The sequence below is a fragment of the Theropithecus gelada genome, chromosome 4 (assembly GCF_003255815.1).
Source record: "Theropithecus gelada isolate Dixy chromosome 4, Tgel_1.0, whole genome shotgun sequence".
In the NCBI taxonomy this organism is placed as follows: domain Eukaryota; kingdom Metazoa; phylum Chordata; class Mammalia; order Primates; family Cercopithecidae; genus Theropithecus; species Theropithecus gelada.
Genome location: NC_037671.1, coordinates 143504106 through 143530095, shown reverse-complemented (window position 1 = coordinate 143530095; position 25990 = coordinate 143504106). Strand labels below are relative to the sequence as shown.

At 39.2% G+C, this 25990-nt stretch overlaps 1 protein-coding gene across 1 annotated transcript in view; it reads left to right on the top strand.

Annotated features, from left to right (window-relative positions):
• The first annotated feature begins 2338 nt into the window (after nt 1-2338).
• The window catches only part of MCM9 (minichromosome maintenance 9 homologous recombination repair factor), a 120604-nt gene continuing 96952 nt past the window's right edge, over nt 2339-25990 (top strand). The window contains exons 1-7 of the mRNA XM_025383234.1: nt 2339-2610; nt 5430-5748; nt 13050-13366; nt 15234-15315; nt 19559-19759; nt 23852-23977; nt 25535-25654. Of these exons, the coding sequence (XP_025239019.1) occupies nt 5445-5748; nt 13050-13366; nt 15234-15315; nt 19559-19759; nt 23852-23977; nt 25535-25654 (1150 nt within the window). The 5' untranslated portion in view covers nt 2339-2610; nt 5430-5444. The remainder of the gene's footprint in view (nt 2611-5429; nt 5749-13049; nt 13367-15233; nt 15316-19558; nt 19760-23851; nt 23978-25534; nt 25655-25990) is intronic.

Below are 25990 nucleotides of genomic sequence, written 5' to 3'. Positions count from 1 at the left end.
GCTGCTAGAACTCATAAGTGGTTTTTACAAAATGGCAAGTACAAGATTAATATTAAAAAATCAATTATACCAGCCTGGGCAACATAGTGAGACCCTATCTCTACAAAAATACCAAAATATTAGCCAGGTGTGGTGGCGCACACCTATAATTCCAATGTATTAGTCTGTTTTTGCACTGCTATAAAAAACTAACTGAGACTGGGCAATTTATGACAAAAAGAGGTTTAATTGACTCACAGTTCTGCAGGCTTAATAGAAAGCATGACTAGGAGGCCTCAGGAAACATATTCATGGCAGAAGACAAAGGGGAAGCAAGCACATCTTACCATGGCAGAGCAGGAGAGAGAGAATGAGTGAGGGGGAAGTGCCAGACACTTTCAAAAAACCCAATCTCATGAGAACTGACTATCACAAGAATAGCAAGGGGGAAGTTCACCCCATGATTCAATCACCTCCCACCAGACTCCTGGGGATTACAATTTAAGGTGAGATTTGGGTGGGGACACACAGTCAAACCATATCACCCAGCTACTCAGGGGGCTGAGGCAGGAGGATTGCTTGAACCTGGGAGACAGAGGTTGCAGTGGGCCACGATCACACCACTGCACGCAAGCCTGAGCAACAGAGCAAGAACCTGTAACAACAACAATAACAACAGCAGCAACAAAAACAAAACCCCCAATCATATTTTTACATACTATCTGACATAGTTGGAGTATTTCTCCCTTCCAAATCTCATCTTAATATCGGATCCCAAGTGTGGGGCCTAGTTGGGGGTGTCTGGGTCACAGGGGCAGATCCTTCAGGAAAACTTAAAGCTGCCACTGCATAATGAGTGAGTTCTCACTCTGTTAGTTGCCTCCAGAGCTGACTGTTGAAAAGAGCCTGACTACTACCTACCCTTTCTCTTGCTTCTCCCCTGGCCATGTGATCTGCACAGGCAGCCTCCCCTTCACTGGGTGGAAGCAGCCTGAAGCCCTCACCAGAAGCAGCCTGCAGGAGTGTAAGCCAAATAAACCTCTTTTATTTGTAAATTATTCAGTCTCAGGTATTCCTTTTTAGCAACTCAGACTAAGACACTATCAAAGAAAACGGAAAATTGAAAATTGAAAATGTCATTTACATAATATCAAGAAGTATATGTTCCTCCCATCCTTAGATTTATGGATAAATCTCACATAGGGTGATATGGTTTGGCTGTGTCCCTGCCCAAATCTCATTTTGAACTGTAGTTACCATAATCCCCAGGGGTCCTGGGAGGGAGCCGGTGGGAGGTAACTGAATCATGGGGGTTGCTATTCCCATGCTGTCCTCTGATAGTGAGATCTCACAAGATCTGATGGTTTTATAAGGGGCTTTTCCCTCTTTGCTCCGCACTTCTCCTTCCTGCAGCCCTGAAAAGAAGGACGTTTGCTTCCGCTTCTGCCATGATTTTAAGTTTCCTGAAGCCTCCCCAGCCATGCTGAACTGTAAGTCAATTAAACGTCTTTCCTTTATAAATTACCCAGTCTCAAGTATGTCTTTATCAGCAGTGTGAGAATGGACTATATACGGCTAGACCTGACAAAAGATCAAAACATTTGCTGAGTGAAGTAACAACGAAATAAATGAAGAAGCTTACTTTGTTTAAGGGTCATAACTAAATATTGTTAACATGTAAATTATTCTCATATGGACCTATAGACGAAATGTGACTCCAATCACAATCGCAACTTTTTAAAGTGACAAGCCGATTTTAGTAGTCATATGAAAACCCAAGGGATTAGATGAACAAAAACATTTTTGAAAAAGAACAAGAAATTGGAGGCCAAACATGATCTGATTTTAAGATTCTTATGAATCTACAGGAATCAAGACAATGTGGTATTTTTGTAGAGAGAAATAGAATAAATTGTCGGAACAGAACACAAAGTCTAAGAATAGACCCACAACTGATGCTTTAGGGACAACTGATTTTTAACATAGGTGCAAAAGCTATTCAGGGAGAAAAAGAAAGCTCTCTGAACAAATGACGCTATTCATATGCAAAAAAATGACCTCAGATCCATACTTGCACCACAAACAGAAATTAGCTCTAATTAGATCACAGACCTCAATATAAAACCTAAAATTCTAAAACTTGTGTCAGAAAATACAGAAGAGATCCTCTGTGTCCTTGGGTTAGGCAAATTCCTCGGACAGACAAAAAACAAATCCTAAGATCCAATCTGAGCCGCCGCACAGCCCTGCTCTCCCCACTCAGCCTGAAGTCACCGCTCGGGTCCCGCCCCTCTCCCCACCCGGGACCCTCCTAGCCCCGCCCCAATCCGCCCGCTCCGCCCCGCCCCGCTGTCTCGTCTCCACCCGGAAGAGCCGCCGGGGCAGGGAGGTTGAGGCGGTGCGCGGCTCGGCGTCGGTAGGGAGCGCAGGCCAGGCAGAGCCGCAGGCGCTAGGCCGCCCGACAGAGCCCGCGCGTCCCCGTAGCGGGTGGCGCCTCGAGCGGCCACGCGCACGCGCGCACCCCGCCCCCCCAGCCTTCTAGCGCCAGAGACGAACCCGCCACCTGGCTCGAGCGCTCTGGGCCCCTCGGCCTCGGGAGCAGCGCGTCCCCGGCGACTTCTGGCACAACCAGTAAGTGATAGCCGCCTCTTCCTTTCGCGGTTATGTTTTTCTCCAGTTCGTCCCAAGTCTCGTTCACGTTTCATTACTTCAAAAACTATTCAACTCCGGGACCGGACAGGCACGGGAGCTGCCCGAGAGAAGAGCCCGGGAAGAGTCAGAGACTGCCAAGGTGTCGTGGGGCAGGGGTTGCGCGCAGAGACCCTCTGAATTAGAAAGTTTGGAAAGCATGCCTCCAAAACCGAGCGACTCCACGTTTGCCAGGCGCCCCTGGGGCAGCCGAGTGGCGGGGAGAAGGCGCGAAATGGCGCGCTCCCGCAGTGAGAGGGGCGGAGGGAGTGGGGCGGGGCCGAGGGCGCGCGTCCGGCCAGCCCGCGCGCAGGGGGCGGGGCTCCCGGCAGGTGCAGGCGGGCGGGGCGGGGCTGCAGCGATTCCGGAGACAGCTGGGGAATGTCAGCGCAGTTAGGCACTCTCTTCTTTTCGACGCTTCGCTGTGATCAAGAGGACAAAGTAAAGCAAATGATTGTATTTTGACCCCAAATATTCAATAAGAAAAGGAAAGAGAACGTGAAGGTTGTGAAATGACCCTTCCCAAAACAAAAAGTGCCTCCAGTGTGTATCTGGGTGGGTAGTAGGTGCGTTGAGTTAGCAAACTGCTTGTAGCACAGTTGATTAGACAGTTTTGCGTAGATGTTGAAAGGGAATGAAGAACGATGGTCCATACAACCATAGAAATGCTGGCCTAACTAGGAAAAATTTAATCTAACGTTAAAATTTTAATTTGAACATTGAATTCTGCTGCTGCCCTTTTCCTGCCTTGTGTGGAGCTGTTTTTCAAATTGCTAAATTTGTGGCTCTAAACTTAATATGCTTTAATAAAATCATAGTGATTCTCTCGTAGCCACTCTTGGGAGTCCAGATTTTTTTTTTTTTTTTTTTGCAAAGTCCACATTGTGGAAATATTCCTTCCCAAGTACTTTTTCTGTTTTACACTTGGCTGAATTTATATTGCTTAACCAAAAACAAATTACCGTGGAGGCAATAATTTATTTTCACTCATTGTCTTGGATATACATTTACTCATTCTTACTCTCACCCTAGCCTCCTATAGTTGTCAGGATTCTTGACCTAACTGTTGTATATACTTCTTACACCTTTCACACCTTGCGGAATAGCAGGTTCTCAGAGAAAGCAAAATATAGCAGACAGCGTGTATAACACATACTTTGGATGATAAACTGCGAACTTTATAGCAATCTCCTTTAATATTCGTATTTGTAGAGCCCAGTACAATAAATGTTGGACAAATGAAATAAGTCAAATTTAAGTACACCTCTTCTCCAGTGCTCAATTTCTTTCCAAACCAAATAAATGTTTCTTATTTGGACAGATTGTTTGTAACTGTCCAGTTACCTGGGATCGTCACCTTATTTAAATTTAACCTCCCTCTCCTTTGTGCTCCTATTCATATTGCATTTTTGACCACTGATAAGAGCACTGTTTCATTTTATTTGTCCCTTGGATCTCTGAGGACATAGAGAACCTTTTACTGTACTTTTCGTTTGCCAGCATAGTGCCTTGTACATGGTAGATATTAGGAAATGGACATTGAATTGGGTTTATACATGTGTAGTTTGTTATCTGTCTGTATACATGAAAATAGAATGGGGGTAGGTGCTTTTTATCTGTAGATACATACTTTTTAATGGAGTGCCAGGGGATTGAGTTAAAGTAATGGTATATGCTGTATTTATTTTCAATAATACTTTTTTATTATTTGAAGACTCAGTGTTTTTTTTCCTTCCTATGTTTATCTGTTTTCTTTACGTTGTTGACAGCTGTTTCTGCAGAACCCAGTAGATTTCCTAGGGTAAGAAAGAGAAAGAAGGAAACAAATTCACTTCCAAATATGAATTTCTAAAGACAGTCTGTTAATTATTCATGTCAGAACTGGCTGTCAATTTGATTAATGGTATGTGTTTCTGTTACATAGCAGAATACACATGAGTGTGTGTGTATAACTAAAGAGAGAGAGTGAGAGAGCACAAAAGAATGATACTGTGTTCATATAAATAAATCCTCTTGCAAAGAACTCCACTGTTACTGACTTAAGCCAAAAGATATGTTTCAGATTTTATACTTGAGAGCAAATGTGTGAGTATGGAATGTGGCCTCTTACATATATTATGTAAAATAAATACAATTATATGTCATTTAATGGTTGGGATACATTCTGAGAAATTTGTCATCAGGTGATTTTGTCCTTGTGTGAACATCATAGAGTATGTTTACACAAATGTAGATAGTACAGCCTACTACACACCTAGGCTATATGGCATAGCCTATTGCTCTTATGCTACAAACCTGTACATCATATTATTATACTGAATACTGTACGCAGTTGTAACACAATGGTATTTACGTATCTAAACGGAGAAAAGGTACAATAAGGATACAGTATTATAATCTTATGAGACCACTTTTGTAAGTACAGTCCGGAAATGTTACTAGGTGCAGGCCTGTATATTAATGCAGAGGTAATATGAAGGAAATTTTGGGAAAAGATATGGGAAATGCTTTGAAGTATTTCTGATTTTGATAATCAGTACCAACATAGTTCTTTGACTTACATTTGACTTCACTCATTTTTAAAGTACATGTACTGTGACTGTAACAGATAATTCAGATTTCATTAAGATTTGAATTCAGATATTATTTTGTGATAATAGTATGACCCAAAGCCAGTGTGATTTATAACCAATCGTTTTTGTTAAATTGTGTGTACATCTTGAATATCAAATATATAATATGATCCTTTTTTTTTTCTTTAGTTACCTAGATTCAAGATGAATAGCGATCAAGTTACACTGGTTGGTCAAGTGTTTGAGTCATATGTTTCGGAATACCATAAGAATGATATTCTTCTAATCTTGAAGGAAAGGGATGAAGATGCTCATTACGCAGTTGTGGTTAATGCCATGACTCTGTTTGAGACCAACATGGAAATCGGGGAATATTTCAACATGTTCCCCAATGAAGTGCTTACAGTTTTTGACAGTGCACTGCGAAGGTCAGCCTTGACAATTCTCCAGTCCCTTTCTCAGTCTGAGGGTGTTTCCATGAAACAGAATCTTCATGCGAGGATATCAGGTAAATCACTTAAGGATTTTACTGTCTTGCTATCTTCTAGAAAGACTTTGAGAAAATATACTAGATTGAGAACACTAAGAAATAATTGATATTTATACTTAAAATATGTATCTGTTATGTAGTTGATGGTCACTTCTTTTAGAGCAGAATAATAATTGTGTTCTGTGGGCATGAAGTATGAGTCATGCCCACTGAGGGTAGGGAGAATGTGTGGAGACAGCAGTATTCTTGTGTGTCTATATATTTCCATATCTGTGTATAAAATGGTAATTCAAAACAGCTGTATGAGCTTTTATGGTTACTAACAATAAAATAACTGGTAATACAAAGAATTAGAAAAGTGATAGATCTTGTCCAGAGATCTTCAAAACTGTTTTAGGAAATTAGTTATTTTTATATATCAGTATTAGCATTGTGCTGTCTACCTACCAGTTACTCAATACATTTTTGTTGAATGCATGACAGATTAAGGATTTTAATTGTTAAGAAACTGCAGCAGAGCAATCAGCAGCTTGTGGTGGCAAAGCTGTGTCCTTGAATTCCTGCCCCTAGGAGTTCTTGCCCCTCACTTTCTGTTTTAAAAGTGATTTTTTAGCAGGATGGATAGAGTTGAATTAAGAATTTTAGAAAAAAGTGACACTATAGTGTAACAATTTTTATTTAGTTCATTGCATGGGAATAATTTCTTGGAAGGCATGGTGTGGTGAAAGAGAAGAACTGGATTTAAAGGCTACATGCCTAACCTGGGAAACTTAGTAAGTTGTTTTATCTCACTGAGCCTCAGTTTCTCAAATGCAAACCACTTCTAGAGTCCCTGTCAACCCCCCAATTAAAACAAAATTTAAATATGCCATTATTGTATAATTTAATAAAGGCTGGTACAGCTTCATTCTATTTACGTGAAAGAAAGATTTGGTAAAATTAAAAGCAGGTCCAGAATATTGAGGGCAGTCTGTTATTAAGCTGGAGAACATACACACCCTTTTGTTTAAAAATAAATATTTACCAGCCGGGTGCGGTGGCTCACGCCTGTAATCCCAGCACTTTGGGAGGCGGAGGCAGGCGGATCATGAGGTCAGGAGATCGAGACCATCCTGGCTAACATAGTGAAACCCTGTCTCTACTAAAAATACAAAAAATTAGCCGGGCAAGGTGGCAGGTGCCTGTAGTCCCAGCTACTCAGAAGGCTGAGGCAGGAGAATGGTGTGAACCTGGGAGGCGGAGCTTGCAATGAGCCAAGATTGCGCCACTCCACTCCAGCCTGGGTGACAGAGCAAGACTCCGTCTCAAAAAAAAATAAATAAATAAATAAATATTTACCTTATAATACATTTGAGAAGAGTGGTGATTTATAATCAATAAGGATGCTTCCCCAGTTCCAAAAAGGTTTGGAGTCACTATAGTAGAACTTCTTGGAGGCGAGTTAAGATTCCCAAAAAGACCAAATACTTAATTCAAATGAAAAATATTATCTGCAGTTACACTTGCTAGGATAAATTATGAAGATTATTAATCATTATGCAACAGGGTACTAGATAATCTCTTGATGGGATCAAGTAAAAGGGTCCCCCCCGGCCCTGACTTTTTTTTAAAATTAGAGATGGAATCTCACTCTGTTGCCCAGGCTGGTATTAAACTCCCAAGCTCAAGTGATCTTCCTGCTTAGGCCTCCCAAAGTATTGGGATTATAGGTGTGAGCCATCATACCTGGCCAATATTTCCTTTTAATAAGTTTGCAAAAGGATTATTAAGGGGGACTTTAGTTAATGTTGTTGAAATGGTATTTAGGAAATAGTTTTAGGCTGCCATTATTTTCAGATACCTTTCCATGCTCAGTTTAAGTAATACAATCCTGTCTGCCTAAGTGACCCTCTCAATTTCAGGTGAATTTAGCTTATTTTTTCAATTCTCTGAAAAAGTAAGTTACAAATTATGTTACTACTAAACAAAACATCAATAGGCATTTGCTAGGATCTTGGGAAACCAAAAGGAATATAGTTTTTCCTTCCTTTAAAAAACTCAGGGCTGTATGGCAGACAGCTATACAGTCAAATATTTGCCAGATGGTATATGCATGCCTACAGATATATGCGTGTATATATATATATTAAGCATTATTATATGGGAGCTTAATGGAAACTTTTATGTGTGATGCATGCCTCACTCAAGATATGTTTTTTTGTTTTTTTTTTTTTGAGACAGGGTCTCGCTTTGTTGTCCAAGCTGGAGTCTAGTGGCACAATCTGGGCTCACTGAAACCTCCGCCTCCTGGGTTCAGGCGATCCTCCTGCCTCAGCCTCCCAAGTAGCTGGGATTACAGGCACGTGCCACCACGCCCAGCTAATTTTTGTATTTTTGATAGAGACAGAGTTTTGCCATGTTGCTCAGGCTGGTCTTGAACTCCTGGCCTCAGGTGATCCACCCACCTCAGCCCCCTAAAGTACTGGGATTGCAGGCATGAGCCATGGTGCCCAGCCAGAATTAATGTTTAAAGAGTGCTTGCTATATGCCAAGTAATATTCTAAGAAACTTTACATGTATGAATTCTTTTTTTTTTTTTTTTTTGAAACAGGTTCTCACTCTGTTGCCCAGGCTGGAATGCAGTTGCACAAGAATCATAGCTCACTGCAGTCTCTAATTTCTGGGCTCAAGTGATCCTCCCACCTCAACCTCCTGGGTAGCTGGGATTACAGGCATGTGCCACCATGCTCAGCTATTTAAAATTTTTTTTTTCCTTATTTGGTAGAGGTGGGGTCTCTGTGTTGCTCAGGCTGGTCTTGAACTCCTAGCCTCAAGTGATCCTTCTGCTTCAGCTTTCCAAAGTACTGGGATTATAGGTGTAAGCTGTGAATTCTTCTAGTCTTCTTATTACCCTATGTGATAGGTTCTGTTGTTATTTTATAGACGAGAAATCTGAGAGGTTACAACTTGGCCAAGGTCACACAGCTAGTAAGTGACAGAGTTGTGACTCAAACCTCAGCATTCTAGCTCGAGTCTGTATTCTTTGTTTTTTTGAGACAGAGTCTCGCTCTGTTGACCAAGCTGGAGTGCAAAGGTGCAGTCTTGGCTCACGGCAACCTCTGCCTCCCAGGTTCAAGCAATTCTCCTGCCTCGGCCTTCCGAGTAGCTGGGATTACAGGCATGTGCCACCACACCCACAAAAATACTAATTTTTGTGTTTTTAGTAGAGACGGGGTTTCAGCATGTTGGCCAGGCTGGTTTCGAACTCCGGACCTCAGGTCATCCACCCACCTTGGCCTCCCCAAATGCTGGGATTACAAGCATGAGCCACTGTGCCTGGCCTAAGTCTGTATTCTTAACCACTGCATTGCTTCTTAGCGTGGGCATTTTTGAGGAGCAGAGTGAAGAGGAGAGCACTAAGACAAAGGGAGCACTATATGTGAAAAAGTGCACAGAAGTCTTGATAAAACAGGAGGCCAGTCACAAAAGGCCCTGTAGTCCAGGCCAGATTTGGTTCCTTATTCTTAGATCTGTGGCAAGCCATGGAAGGGTAAAAGCAAAGAAGATTTGGCCTTCATTATGTATTGCTCGGGTTACTCTAGAAGCAGTGGGGCATATGGTGTTTTATTCTTCCATTCTAAGATGCTATTTACAGTAAGAAACACTATCAAATTAAAGATAGCTTTCTAGGAATAAAACTACAATAAAATTACACATAACTTTGTTTTTAAACCAGAATTTGTTTTAAGCCAAAAATAAAAAGTGTCTGTCTATACAGTTTATATTATATAAGACTTCATTGATACATCACTTCTTCACATTGAAAATCCAAAGACTTGACTTTTCTTTCTTTTTTTTTTTTTTTTTTGAGACAGAGTTTTGCTCTTATTGCCCAATCTGGAGTGCAGGGGCACGATCTCAGCTCACTGCAACCTCTGCCTCCCAGGTTCAAGTGATTCTCTTGCCTCAGCCTCCTGAGTAGCTGGGATTACAGGCATGCACCACCACACCTGGCTAATTTTTTGTATTTTTAGTAGAGATGGGGTTTCTTCATGTTGGTCAGGCTGGTCTCAAACTCCCGACCTCAGGTGATCCACCCACCTCAGCCTCCCAAAGTGCTGGGATTACAGGCATAAGCCACCACATCTGGCCAGAAATCCAAAGACTTTTCTAAATTATGCTAGGTAGTCTGTAGTCTTATTGGGCATTCTTCAGTTATGCATAACATTAGAGTAACACCACATTTTGTAATGTGGTTCTCTTGATCTTAATTTTCCTTGTTTTAATATATTGACTTTATAATTTAAACTGAACAATCAATTTGCATCTGAAGCAGAACTGAGATGAGGGGACTAGAAATGGGAGGCAAAAATGATATTTTTTTACGGCCAAGGAAGAGAAAATGAATAATTCAGAAACCCAAAGAATTTTTGTTTAAGTAAGTTTTCTTAACCTATTTTTTTTCTATTCTCCTTTTTATCTTCCTTATCTTCTTAGAAGTAATTGTTGGTACATTCTGTTTATATTTCGAGAAGCGAATTGGATTAATTATCATATATCCCACTTGAGTATCCTTCTGTATATGTACAATAGAGAGCACTTAGTGACTGTTTGCAAACGTAAAAATAAAATTATTTTTAAAAATTATTTTAATAACCATGTGACCCAGCAATTCTACTCCTTAAGTGTATGCCCAAAATAATCGAAAACAGTTCAAACAAGAATTTGCATACAAATGTTTGTAGTAGCATTATTCATAATAGCCAAAAAGTGGAAACAATCTAAATGTCCATGAGCTAATAAATGAATAAGCAAAATATGGTATATCTAAACAGTGGAATATTATTTAGTCATAAAAAGGAATGAAGTACTGTATATGTTACAACAGGAATGAATCTTGAAAACATTATTCTAAGTAAATGAAGCCAGATTCAAAAGACCACATATTGTATGATTTTGTTCAGATATCCCTGACTTACAGTTGTTTGACTTTATGAGTATGTGAAAATGATTCAGTAGAAACCATACTGTGAGCACCCATAAATTATTCTGTCACTTTTAGTATAGTATTCAAAAATAACATGAAAAATTCAACCCTTAATTATAAAATAGGGCTTGTGTTAGATGATTTAGCCCAACTGTAGGCTAATGCTAGTATTCTGAGTACATTGAAGGTTGGCTAGGTAGGCTAAGCGGTGATGTTCAGTGGGTTAGGTGTGCTAAATGCACTTTCAACTTACAACATTTTCAATTTACATTGGGTTTATTGAGATGTTACCCCATGGTAAGTCACGGAGCATCTATGTGTGAAATTTCCAGAATAGGTAAATTCACGAAGATCAAAAGTAGATCAGTGGTTGCCAGCAGCTAGGGTTACAAATGGGGAGTGACTGCTACTGGGTACAGGATTTCTTTTTGAAATTACGAAAATGTTCTGGAATTAATGGTGATGGTTGTACAATATTGTGAATATACGAATTACCACTGAATTATATACTTTATAGGATAAATTTTGTGGTATGTGAATTATATCTTGCTTTCTTTTAAGTATTCATATATTTTTTAAAGTATTTATGTGGGGGGCAAAATAAATGTAACTGATAATCTATAAGCAGTGTTAAGATGTATTATAACATACATTCCAGTTAAGGCCAGGTAAACAAGAGAGATAGATCTCTGGGCTGTTTCTTGTTTTTTAGCATTCCAGGATATGAACCAAAAGTGTGACTCCCTTAATGGCAAAATGTGATGCAATCTGAATTAATGTAAATAATGAATATGTTCATTAGAAAATGGGCAAGTCAGTCTTGGAAGCATAGAAAAAGGAGTCATGGGGCAAGTGTTGGCAATGGCCACCTTGTTTGTCTATACAGTCTACGATGTATTGAGAGAGAGTTTCAGCCAACCAACAGAAAAAATTCAAGTTTGTCTGTAGACTTGTAACAGTAGGTTATCATAGCCTGGCACCTTAAACATTCAGTTACTCTAACTAATTTGCTTTTTCCCCTCATACTTCCTAAACTACCTTCTGATTGGCTTTCAGAATAGATGTATCAACCAGGAGAAAATATGCTGACCATAGAAACTTAAAAGTATAATGATTCCTATTATGGCATTTCTCATGGGCTAGACAGTCTGATAGATGGGTCTTCAGTAGGCATACTTACCTGGTTTTGAACCACTAAATACTGAGGACAAGGCAGGAGACATGAACCAGCATAACAGACACTATTCCAATAAACTTGTTAGGAATTAGCCTTTAATCATCATAGCCAGCATCTTTGCACCCCAATGGTGCATTGTAGCCAAACATGATAAAGAGGGAATTTCCACATAAGATTTTCCTCCTCCCCTCCCCTCCCCTCTTTGCTTCTTTTTCTCTTTCTCCTTCCTTTCTCCCTCCCTCTCTTTCTTTTTTTTGGGGGCAGGGTCTCGCTGTGTTCCCCAAACTGGAGTTCAGTGGCATGACCATGGTTACTGTAGCCTTGACCCCCTGGGCTCAAGAGATCCTCCCACCTCAGCCTTACCAAGTTGCTGGGACTATAGGCAATGCACCACCATGCCTAGCCGATTTTTAAATTTTTTGTAGGGATGGGGTCCCACTATGTTGCCCAGGCTAGTCTTGAACTCCTGGGCCCCAGCAGTTCTCCTACCTCGGCTTCCCAAGTGTCAGCCACTTTGCCCAGACTGAATAAGAATTTTCTTTGGCATTTTGCAACTTTTCTGTTGCCTGTTTTTTAGTGTTGAAAAACATGAGGCTTTTATAGGATAAGGTGATGCTGTGGGTAAACCGCTAGGTAAGTCAGGGCTCAAAAACACTGTCATATGTATGTATGAATAAATTCTGAATCTGACTTAAAAAAAAAGTAACTTTCTAGCACTGTGGAACTCTTTGGTCGTCATGCTACCATCTCTTTATCAGTCAGCTTTGTGGTTTACTAAAAGAGTCATCAGTTGATTTTATGTGTGGCAAGCGGCAATATATTTTTTGTTAAATGCCATTAAAATTATATACTTTAGATCCTACTGAGATAGCCCTCTTGTGAGAATAAGTCCTTTTTAAAATCCTGGTTATTATAGCATCACAGCTACATGCCTTAAAACCTAGTCTGCTCATTGTGCAGTATCTGGATTAAAAAATACTCTACTGATAACTGTTATTTGAAACAATTCTTTATATTTTCTTAATAGAGATGATGATCTAATTTTTTCTTAGTAAAACACAATCATTTTTTTCCCTGAAATTAAAATTTATCTTTCAGGAAACAGGAGAAGAATATATCCCTTGGAGTCAAATCTCAAGATTGAAGTTGATGCTGTTTTTTTGTTTTCTCCATCAGGTTTGCCTGTCTGTCCTGAGCTGGTGAGGGAACACATACCTAAAACCAAGGATGTGGGACACTTTTTATCTGTCACTGGGACAGTGATTCGAACAAGTCTGGTGAAGGTTCTGGAGTTTGAGCGGGATTACATGTGTACCAAATGCAAGCATGTGTTTGTGGTCAAGGCTGACTTTGAGCAGTATTACACCTTTTGCCGGCCATCCTCGTGTCCCAGCTTGGAGAGCTGTGATTCCTCTAAATTCACTTGCCTCTCAGGCTTGTCTTCATCTCCAACCAGGTGCAGAGATTACCAGGAAATCAAAATTCAGGAACAGGTAAATGATCACATAAATGAGATAAATAACAAATTTGAAGAAGTGTTTTTCAGCTTTGGGCACATTGATAGGATTAGGGAACACAGAATGGATACAAATGGACTTGTGTTACCACTTTGTCGAAGATCAAGCTTGAAACTCTTCCACATGTATCTGAATATAGTCTTTAGAAACCATGCAATCATCATCCTTTTTAGGTAGAGCATTGACAAGAAAGTTGTGAAATGACTTAATTATGTTAAAATTAAATAAGTGAATATTTAAGAAGTCTACCCTAGCTGTTCTTAGCTGAAGATTAGAAGAAAATTAATGTTCTTAACTAAGGGATAGAAGATTAATTAATGCTTAAATTGTTAAACATTGGAGTGGCCAGGCATGGTGGCTTGTGCTTATAATCGCAGCTACTCAGGAAGCTGAGGCAGGAAGATCACTTGAGCCAAGGAATTCTGGGCAGCAGTGAGCTATGGATTGTGTCTCTGTGTTCCAGCCTGGTTGACAGAGCAAGACTCTGTCTCTGAAAAAAAAAAAAAAAATCACATTGGAGTGAACAGGATTTGGAGTTTGGATCGACCCTCTGTTATTTGCTGTGCTAAATGAAGTATTTGTAAACACTCTTTAACAAGTGAGAGTGAGCCTGATTTTCATTTGCTTGCAGCTTAAACACAAAAGTTTATTCTTACCTAAAATAATTAAGAGATAGGCAGTTCAAGGTTAGTTCATTGTTGAGAACTCAGACTCCTGTCTTTCTATTCAACCATTCTTCTTTCTTTCTCTCTTTCTTTTCTTTCTTTTTTCTTTTCTTTCCTTTCTTTCTCGCCTGCCTTCCTTCCTTCCTTCCTTCCTTCCTTCCTTCCTTCCTTCCTTCCTTCCTTCCTATTTCTTTTTCTTTTTCTTTTTCTTTTTCTTTTTCTTTTTCTGAGTTTCGCTGTTGTTGTCCAGGCTGGAGTGCAATGGCGTGATCTTGAGTCACTGCAACCTCTACCTCCTGGGTTCGAGCATTTCTCCTGTCTCAGCCTCCCGAATAGCTGGGATTACAGGCGTGTGCCACTTTGCCTGGCTAATTCTGTATTTTTAATAGAGACAGGGTTTTGTGATGTTGGTCAGGCTGGTCTCACAACCCCTAACCTCAGGTGATCCACCCACCTCGGCCTCCCGAAGTGCTGGGATTACAGATAAGCCACCACACCTGGCCTCAACCATTCTTAATACATGGCTTCTCTTCTGATGATTGGCTGTGGGCCAGGATGCTGGCTACAACTCCATCACATATGTGTTGTAGTCAGAGAACAAAAGGCAAAGTTGCCTACCACCTAACCAATTCTCCACTTAAGCAGTCTTCTTGCAAGTCTCTTGCATTGTCTGCTTATGATATCTCATTACTCAGAGTTCCATCATATGACTATATCTGTGTTCAATGTTCAAGGGAACCTGGGAAATACAGTCTTTGTATTAGGCACATGTCCACATGAAATAAAACTAGGGTTCTGTTACTAAGGAGTAATCATAGGAACTGGATGATTTGTCCCAGGTCTTTTGATTAGTGATCAGGAAAGAAATACCCCTCTTTTCTAGATAAAGTTAAGTTTGTTATTAAATTTAGTAGTTGTAGCATATGTTTACTTTGACCGTCTGCAAGGTAGATTATATAGATTATATTTGGAGATATTTTCCATATTTGTATTTTGTTTAGTGAATTCTTAAATTGATAGTAGACATAGTTTTCAAGAAAAATTACTTAAATCCCCATTATAATTAAATTGAATGATATACCAGAGAAATAGAAATAGTAATTTCAAGTACTGCTAGACTTCTGGATACTTAACATGTATTTAAGCATACTCAGAATCTGTTTTCTTTTCTTTGCTAGGTTCAAAGGCTATCTGTTGGAAGTATTCCACGATCTATGAAGGTTATCCTGGAAGATGACTTAGTGGATAGTTGCAAATCTGGTAAGAATGAATTTTTTTTTTTAGCTTGTGTAGTGGGTCCTAAAGTATTGATTAGGAAAAGCCACTTTTTATCTTCCCAAGATCACAGGCAAGGGAAATGTAGGGCTTTAATTGCTCACCTTGAGAATAGAAACTGGCATGCAGGTAGGAAGTGATAGCAGGAAGAGAACTGGGCTAGACCTGTACAACAGCAGCTAGTCCAGGTGCTTGTTTTATGAATGAAGAACCTGACTCGCCTAAGGTCACTTAGAGAGTTATGTGGCATAACTGGAACATGAATCCAGAACCACTGATGTCTAATTTAAGGCTCTTTTCAGTGCACTATAGCTTAACAGCAGGAACTTTAAAAAAATGTAGTGGATTCAGTGGGCATTTTTATAAAATGAATTAGAGAATGCGACTCTGTGAGATGCTGCTGCATGTCTTATTGGTGCCTAGAAGAAAGGACATGATTCCTGTCTGCTCTGTGCTGGTGACACCATGATAGGAGTCACTGATTTTGGTCTGCTGTCTTCTGAGAGTCCTCAATGTTTTCATTGGCTGATCACCTGAATTGGGAGGGAACTTGAAACCCATACTCAATGAAGAACTATACATGTTTAGCATGGAGAAGCCTGAGGAAGGACATGACAGCCAACTTTCAATAGTTAGAAGACTGTCACATAGAAATAGAATTGTAATTACAGAAGATGCTACTGGGTTTCAGTGGGATAAGCCACAAGGAGGTAGATTTCAACTCAATACCTAATAATTAGAGGTGTCTAACATGGGCCTTGGATGGTGATGAGTTCTTTTTCTCATAGATAGTCAAACACAGCATATACTGTACATTGTTAGGGATTTAGGCCTTACAATGGCAGTTGATCTGGATAATCTATAATGTTACAGGCAATTTAAAGACTTTCTGAGCCTCAGAACTGTTCTGGAAATCTGAGAGCTCCAAAAGCCCGATTGTTCCAGTGTCATTCTGAGTTTATGTTTTACTCTTTAGGCCAACCAGACTAGTCCTAAGCTCTCCTTTGTCCCTCTCAACTCATCGTATTCCCTTTCCTCACTGGGGAGACTAAGAAGAAATCAAACTTAAAAATATTTGGGAAGAGTGATGTTTTAGTCATTTTGGGCTGTTAGTCCATTCTTGTGTTGCTATAAAGAAATACCTGAGACTGGGCAATTTATAAAGAAAGGAGGTTTAATTGGCTCACAGTTCCACAGGCTGTACAGGAAGCATGGTGCAGACATAGGCTCAGCTTCTTCTGAGGCCTCAGGAAGTTTACGATCATGGCAGAAAGGAGAGGGGGAGTAGGCATGTCACATGGGGAAAGCAGGAGAGACAGTGGGGAGGGAAGAGGTTTCACACACATTTAAATGAATAGAGCTCATTCGAACTCAGAGTGAGGGCTCCTTTATCACCAAAAGGACGGCCCAAGCCATTCATGAGGGATCCACCTGCATGATCCAGACACCTCCTACCAGACCTCACCTCCAATACTGGGGATTATATCTGAACATGAGATTTGAGTGGGGACAAATATCCGAACTATATCAGACTGCTCTAACAGATCACCATAGACTGGGTAGCTTCAACAACAAACATTTATTTCTCACAGTTTTGGAGGCTGGAGGTTGGAGATCAGGGTGCCAGTGTGTTCGGATTCTGGTGAGGGACCTCTTCTAGGGTGCAGATAGCTGACGTATATTAACGTACAATTGTCTAAATAGTATACTAATGAGATAACAGCTTTGATTATGGATTTCCTGCTAAGCAACCCCAGAATATGTCAGAATACCTTGCTCACATAGGACTAGATTTTAACCTAAATCTGTAATATCTATCTCAGCAAAGCAGTTCTTATATAAGCTCAGCCTGAACATGTAGCTATCCTTCAATTGAGAATAAGATCTTTTCATGCAGTTCATCTAAATTGAATTATTTCTGTACTGGAAATAAGTCTTAAGTTGTTTTTCTTTCAAATGTCATTAATAATGAAGGATGGAGAGAAGCAATCTATCAATAGCTATTTTTTCATATATCCTTAGCTATAAACCTCTGTGGGAATCAAAAAACATAAATAGTATATAATCCTTGCCCTTCAGGAATTTACGATCTAGTTAGGGACCCCACTTCGGCATGTGCAGAGTAATGAAGTTGGAGGTTGTGTGCTGGTAAATGACAGTGCAGCAGGAGACCCGACAGATGGGTCTGACTGGGAATGGCTACAGTAGTAAAGATGCCACAGATTATGTAGGGGCACAGAGAGATTGGATTGTAGAAAACTAAGAATTTTAGCTTCCTGAAAACAACGTTGCTTATAACATTACTTTTGAAAAATACAGAAGTTTAAGGTGAATATCTGTTGCCTTGGACTATCATGTGTACCTCACAATTGTTCTGGTAATTATATGAATCTTCCATTCAGTAAGTATTTGAGTAAGGAAAACACATATATATTGAAGAGCCTTTAAGGGTATTAATTACTTTACAAATGTAAGGTAGGTTTAGTATAAGAACAGCTAATATTTATTGAGCAATTACTGTGTTCTAGATATTGCATTAATTTATGTACATTATCCAATCTAATTCTCACTGTAGTACTATGATGTTAATATAATCATTCACATTTTGTGGGTCAAGAAACAGGCTTAGGTAGGGTAGGTAATTTGCCCAAGGTCACGTAGCCTGCGAGCAGTGGAGCTGGGATTTAAATCCAAATCTCATGAGGTCAGTACTCTTGGCCATGCTTCAGTGCTCTATGTTTTCCACATAATAACCGCTTATTGACGTTAGATTATTACTTATGGGTCATATATCTAAACGTTAAGTTCCTCATTTAACTGGTTTAGAAACAACCTAAACATAATCCATTAAAATGACCATCACAGAGAATTGTTCCATGTGCTTATGTAAAGTTATCCCCAATCATTTTTACCTAGAAATATGGGGTCAGACAATATAGTAAATGATCATCATTCCTGATTGGGTTTGAAAATCATTAAGTAGTGGCTTAGGAAAGATCTTGGAAACTTGTAAAGCACTTGCTTAATGTGTTTGTAACCATTTAGTATGAAGTTACCTTGAACTAGAAATGTGCCTCTATTCTGTGAATTGGCACCACCAGTTCCATGCATTTAGCATTTTCCTTTAGGAAATCAAAAACTATGCAGATTACTCATTGAAATTTAGAGAGTAAAAGGCATTTTTCATCAGCACATATCATATACTTGGCACAAAGGCTTGGAAATGAAGAATTGCCTGTTAGTTCTGAGACAGTGTTTATTATGCAAAATATAAATACCAGGATTGGGGTTGGGGCATGTCCAATACCCTGTGTTCAACAAGATTAAAATTTGGGGGGATCAGGATTATGATTTTTTTCATGTTTGTTTTTGGCCCACTTTCTTCAGTACCAAAATATCGAATGCCAAACATTTGTATATACTTGTTAACTGATGCATTGCATTGTATGTTGTAATAAGTACAGATGGCAATGTTAGGCGAGGGTGCCTATAAACTACCCAGGGCCTCGTCGGAAAATCTATAAAAGTTGCTTCTGCCTACCAGGAATGGTGGGAGAGTTTCCTCAAGTAGGAGAGAACCATCAACAAGGAGCAAGCAGGATTGTATCCTGTGCTTTCATACTTTGTGGGAAGGAGCTTTGAAGTAGAACGGGTATTTATTCATTTCTTAGTTCATTGTTTCTTTGGTTCATTAAAAAAGATGAGGGTCAGTGAGTAGAATATTAACAAATGAGTTAAGTAAAAATGAACGTGTAAGAAACCCAAACTACCTGCCAGTCATCACAAGGTTGTCTCTTTTCCTGACTCCAAATTACAGTTTATTTAACCTTCTGGCTGCAGTTCCCACATCTCTTCTCTAAATGAGAGCTAAATGGTTAGAGACTCAGAGGATGAACATTTCACCCAATGTAACTATGATGAATGAATCATCCAGTAAACTATTTTCCCAGTGAAAAGTAATGATTTGGTATGATTATCATGTAGCAGGTTATGAAAAATAGGAAATACTGACTTCAGCTTTTCACTTTACAGATACAAATGACTGTGGGGGACAAAAGTCAATAATCTCGGGTGTTATTCTGCCCCTAAATTGTTTTCTGGATGAGTGTACACATTGTAAACTCTAGTAAGGGAGTGATTTATTTCTAATGTCTGGTCCTTTGTCATTTTGAGTCTGTGCTCAGCATGCAGGATGCTACCACTGGACTCACTTGGTGCTTTTTCCTAGGTGACGACCTCACTATTTATGGGGTTGTAATGCAACGGTGGAAGCCCTTTCAGCAAGATGTGCGCTGTGAAGTGGAGATAGTCCTGAAAGCAAATTACATCCAAGTAAATAATGAGCAGTCCTCAGGGATTGTCATGGATGAGGAGGTCCGAAAGGAATTTGAAGATTTTTGGGAATACTATAAGAGTGATCCCTTTGCAGGTTTGTGTTTAAGGGCTAAAACTGATTATTATTAATGGTATTACATGCAGTGGTTAAATATGATATCTGTGATTTGACAGTCTTCTATGCCGCATAACTCGATGGCTGAGTTTAAAGGGTAGGATTAGTGAGTACCTCTAGCTCTAGTCTCCTTTTGAAGCCCTTTTCTGCCATACGCTTCTATTTAGCAAATTGCCTGGAGATATTCCACTTCTAACTATTATTTTAAACACCTCATACACTGCCAAACAATTTCAGAGTTTCCTATCATATCAATTAAAAATACAGTTCTTTAAAAAGACAAAACTCTTCCTATTATAAACCCTCATCCAATTAAAGCCATTGTTTCTCTTTGATGTATTTTCCATAATAAAGATAACTTTACCCTATTTTGGCTGAAGATTTTAAAATAGGGAATAACTAGGAAAAAGATGAGAGATAGAAGATGCAGACAATAAGCTTTGTCATCACAAGCAAAAATTTTGACTGTGACATTCAGGTATAATTACAAAGAATAAAACATCACAGCCATTGGGCTTGTAGTGTATTTTATTGATAAATCCCGAGTGTATAAAGTGCCAATTAAATCTTCAAGTGCCTGTTTTCATTTCTCCATAGAGACATCTTCTGAGAAAAATAAACTGAAGCCAGTAATAGACATTTCTAATAATACTCCCCTCAAATCTAAGAGATATTGATTACCTTATTCTTAAATCACATGCTATATTAGATAGGTATTATTTTAAAAAATAAGGCTTCTGGCTGGGTGTGGTGGCTCATGCCTATAATCCCAGCACTTGGAGAGGCCAAGGCGGGTGGGTCACTTGAGGTCAGGAGTTTGAGACCAGCCTGGCCAACATGGTGAAACCCTGTCTCTACTAAAAATACAAAAATTAGCCAGGTGTGGTGGCGTGCACCTCTAGTCCCAGCAACTTATGTGACTGAGACAGGAGAATTGCTTGAGCCTGGGAGGCGGAGGTTCAGTGAGCCAAGATCATGCCACTGCACTCCAGCCTGGGTGACAGAGCGAGACTCTGTCTCAAAAAAATAAAAATTATTAATAATAATAATAATAATAATAATAAGGCTTCCATTTCCCTAAATAGGAACAATTTGCTTTTATTTTATGGGATTTTTTTTTTGTGCGTAAGTGTGTAGCACATTAGTAGCTCCTGTTCTTTTATCTGATTGGTATAGAAAGAAGCAAATGTTCTCTACATTATAAATTTATGAAGCAGGCACTTTAAGAATCATACATTTTTAAATGATTTTTTAAATTAAAATGCTTTCCTTTTTTTTTTTTTTTTTTAAAGTAGATGAGGTTCTCACTATGCTATATTTCCGAGGCTGGTCTTGAACTCCTAGGCTCAAGTGATCCTCACACCTCCATCTCCCAAAGTGCTGAGATTACACTGTGCCCAGCCTGAACAGCCTGAAAATGGTTTCTTAGGATTCTATCCTTATAAAAATTTGTAACTCTTCCTTGGACCACTGTTATTTATTTATTACAGTGTCTCAGCTCAGTTCTACCTCTTAACAATGAAGGGAAGGCCATCATATGGTACTCTAACTAGATCTTCAAACGCGCTTTGTGCTGGCAATTAATCTGTCTTGTTTTAATTAGGCTACTGTTGCATGAGCCATTTATTGGATAAAAGGCAGAAGTAAATATAATAATCTTGTGAGAAATATAAGTAGGAAGATAGCAAGAAAATGAAGCAATATTTCTCTTGTTAGTATGAATGAATTCTCTCTTAGTTTCCTATGGACCAGCACCAGTGCACTGTATTCCTCCATTTCAGAGTGTTGGTGAGTGTGTTGGAGGGAGGAGAGGTGAAGTTGGGAAGGTGTATCCAACAGAACATCTTCATTTTGCTAGTCTAAAGCTGGAGAATGCTTCGCTGCTCAGCACTTGAAGGTTGACTTGCTTAAGACCTGATCCTGTGGGTACTGACTAGAATGAACCTAGGGGCCTTATTCTGATCTGCTGTGACCTGAGGGGATTCCTTGACCCTGGTGCTTAGATGTTAGATAGAAACCCAGATGTAAGGGTTGGAGTGTTTTGGGCCATCTGAACCCACTTTGGGGGTGACTGACGTATCTTTACTTCTGAAATTACTGAGGGCCTGCTAAGTTCTCTTCATTGAGATGACTGAGGGCCACACAAGAGTAGATAACTAGGCCTTTGCCACACTATTGACATGGTCTAGAACTAGAAATTTGGGAGGGAGGTGAGGATGGGGAAGGTATTGGTGCTAGTGCATTTTCTTCCATGATACAGCCATGAGAGCTTCTGCTGCCATGATCCAAGGAATCAAGCTTTTCAACTTAGACAACAAATTTAGGATAATGGCCCTTCCTTTTTGCTTCTCTCTGGGACCCCAGTCCTACCTTTGTAGTCTTTTGTGTTGACTACAGCGTGAGGAAATCTTTAGATCAGAAAGATGCACAAGTAATACAGGTAATAAAATAGCTAACAGTTACAGTTAAGTAGTTCTCACTATATGCCAGTTATTATTTATCTGTTGTACACTTATCAACTCCCTTAATCCTCAACAATTCTGTCTTGATACCATTATAATCTCCATTTTACAGATAAGAAATGGAGGCAGAGGTTAAGAAGCTTGCCCAAGGTCAGACAGTTGGTCATTAATAGCACTGGGATTTGTATCCAAACATGACACCAGAGCCTGTCCACTTACCACAGGGATATGCTTCCCATCTGCATGTTACTCAGTAAAATTGGCTCTAAGTTTTGGCTTATGTAACTCTCAGATCAATTTGCCTACTCTTGAACCTGTTTGTTGGGGCTATTTCTTCTTTCCTTCCTTGTGTAATCACTAGATTCTGGTCACAATTTACCTACCTGCTGTCAAGTCTTACCTGCTTGGATTCCTGACCTTTTCTCTAGGCTTTCTACTTCGAAACAGGGAGGGATTCCTTTGGCAAATAATGAACTTTCTGGATTTACTAAATCTTCTGGTTCCTTTTTTACTAAAAGATTTTCTTTCTTCACCATTTCTGCCATCACAGGCCACATCATCATAGATTAGTTGCCACTGAATCAATGTTGATTCATTACAAAAAGTAGCCTTTGTGTATAGGGCTATAAGTCGTGGAAAGGCTCAGGAATGACTTGTTGGAATTCCATAGGTTGATTAGGCCAATGACTGAATGAAATACCTGCTTTATTCATGGAAGAGAAAGGCAGATTCTCAGATTTGGTGCATTATTTCTGAAAACAGAACCCCAGACAGTGATATTCTTTTATTTAAAGCACATGATCAGAGGAATTCAAGATCTCATGCTTACACTGCTAGGGTTGTGGTGTGCAGTGATTTTCTTAATGCCTCGATGCCCCTGTTACTTTGTTCCAGATGAAACAGAATTTACCAGAATGCTCAGAGCAAATGCTGAATTGACTTGGAGGGTGGATTTTTTTACTTATTTCTTCTTCTACCTTTGGAGAAGCTTCATGAGCTCCAGCTACCTCTGTATTTAAAGATTACTGACTTGTATGATCTGACTCATTATTTCTGAGATTGAATGCCTTCCTTTTATTTAGGCAGTGGAGTAATTTTACTGAAATTACCACATAGAAAGTACATACAGTGGCTCATACCACTCATAAGTGCTGGGTGGTAATCCCAGCACTTTGGGAGGCCAGTAGGAAAGGATCGCTTGAGACTGGGGGTGAGACCAGCCTGGGCAACATGAGACCACGTTGCTCCAAAAAAAAAAAAAAAATTAGCTGGGCATGGTACTGTACAGCTGCCGGCCCAACTACTTAAGAGGCTGAGGCAGAAGGATTGGTTGAGCCCAGGAGTTTGAGGCTGCAATGAGCTATGATCATGCCACTGCACTCCAGCCTAGGTGACAGAGTGAGACCCTGTCTCAAAAAAATAGGACATTTTGAACCAAAACAAAGTTATTTCCTCCTTTAATCCTGTTAGTCATTTGGAATTGGACCTCCTGATCATTTCACATAATAGAGTATATTTAAATGAGGATGGTCAGATAGGAAAGGAAAGGAAATTTAGTTGGGGTTTCTTGAAAATTATTGCTGATTTCTGATCTTTCTGCTTTTCCTAGGAAGGAATGTAATATTGGCTAGCTTGTGCCCTCAAGTGTTCGGAATGTATCTAGTAAAGCTTGCTGTGGCCATGGTGCTGGCTGGTGGGATTCAAAGGACTGATGCGACAGGAACACGGGTCAGAGGTTAGTACCTATTTAGAAATTTTGAGTAATATTGACACATGGAGAGAAGCTAGAACTTTTTCTTTCCTGAATAAAAACTGCTTGTTGGGTTTTATTTTCCAATTGTAATCTTATAAAGCTGACAGTTGTCTGAATATCTCATACTTAGTCTAGCATCTATATATTGGAAGCTACTTTATAGAGTTCCAGAAAGACTGAAAGAAGTTACATTTTTCTATGGCATATACTTTTGCTATAGCCTGTAAGAATGCCACAAAATAAAATTGTTTCTATTACTGTGTTTTTTGTTGGATCCCCGGTCTGTTTTCAAAAGGAAAAAGATTAGAAATAGTGCATTTTAATGTCTCCAGTCAGTGTCTCTCCATCTGTGGCTGTCACTGTGTTTCTCTTAGACTGCTGCTTTCAGTCATCTGCCTGCTGATTCCCCTTCTGCTGGTAGATAGCAAATGTGCCATCTGCCATGGGGTGCTGCTGCAGGTCACACCTTCAAGAAAAGATTACTCTTAAGTGTATAATTATGTCCAGATGGCAGAAAGCTCTTTTGCAGCTAACACACTTAACCAGAGTCTGGCATACGGGTTATTATGTCCCCGTATGTGGGCCATAATAACCAAAAATTAAACCAAAAGACTAAAAGGACATTATTATAAATCAGGCTTAGTAGAGACTCGAAAACCATACAGTACAGTATAGAATAGTTAAGTATAAGGTGTACTTACATGTTTTGATCACCTACTGTTTTGCAAGGCACTCTGCCAAATGTTGAGCTTAAATAGGGGTTTCCTATTAATGTATTTAGGGAACACTTGAGTATTGCTGAATAAACTTGGTCAGTGAAATCATATGTACCACATGATATACATATGTTATTTATGCTACATTTGCAAAATGAGTACTTATTTTAAGATACATATTTCACTAAGTTACTAAATGAACTTTTCATAAATGAAAAGGTCTTAACTGTTGGAAACATAAGTAATTTGATATTTATAAAGTACTTGTAAAATCCCTAATACTTCTAAGTGCTTAAATAAAAATAGAATAAAATACTCGTATGACTTGTATGCAAGAATTTAATCATAGTAGTTTGGTATTTAAAAATAGAGTAAATCAGAAACTTTATAAGCCAAAAATTGTTTATTTGTTTTTGTAGAGATGGAGTCTTGCCCAGGCTGGTCTCACATTTCTGGGCTCAAGTGACCCTCCTGCCTTGGCCTCCCAAATGCTGGGATTACAAGTGTGAGCCACCACACCTGGCCCAGATATTTTTTAAAATGTTAAACGTAGGCCTAAACATCTGGAAATAGCACATAATTTATTAATAGAATTTAGATTCTATGTCACATTTAGTAATCAATTAAGGATTGTTATGTTTATGACAGTTAACTTTCTAAAGATTTTCTAGTTAAATCCTTTCTCAAACAACCCTATGGAAAAGTACACAGTAAAAACACTGTAAAATTTTGTTGGCATTCCAAATGGACCATTTTCTAATTATTCTTAGTTCATGGGCCCTTTTATAGAAATTTAAAACCTCACATATTTGCTTTTTCCTAGGTGAATCTCATCTTTTATTGGTTGGAGATCCCGGCACAGGGAAATCTCAATTCCTCAAATATGCAGCAAAGATTACACCAAGATCTGTGCTGACCACAGGAATTGGATCTACTAGTGCAGGTATTCTATGTGACAATTTCAAGTAATGTAACATTACTTCAGAAGTTAACACAATGTTTTTTTCTAAGGAAAAACTACCTATAATGGGATAAATTCCAAGCTAATGTTTAAGTTACTGCTAAAAATGGAAGGAAATATGCAGTGTTATTTTGGTGGCTCTAAGAAAATATCTTGAAAGCTCCACCTTCACTTTGCATCTTAGTTTTGAACAACCCTATTCAATTTTCTCATTCTCTAGTGATTACCTTCATACTTTTATGCAGGAAAAAGTCCATATCATCTGGCATTTTATGAAGACTCAGCAACCAGAATGTTAGACTAAAGAGGGGGATATTT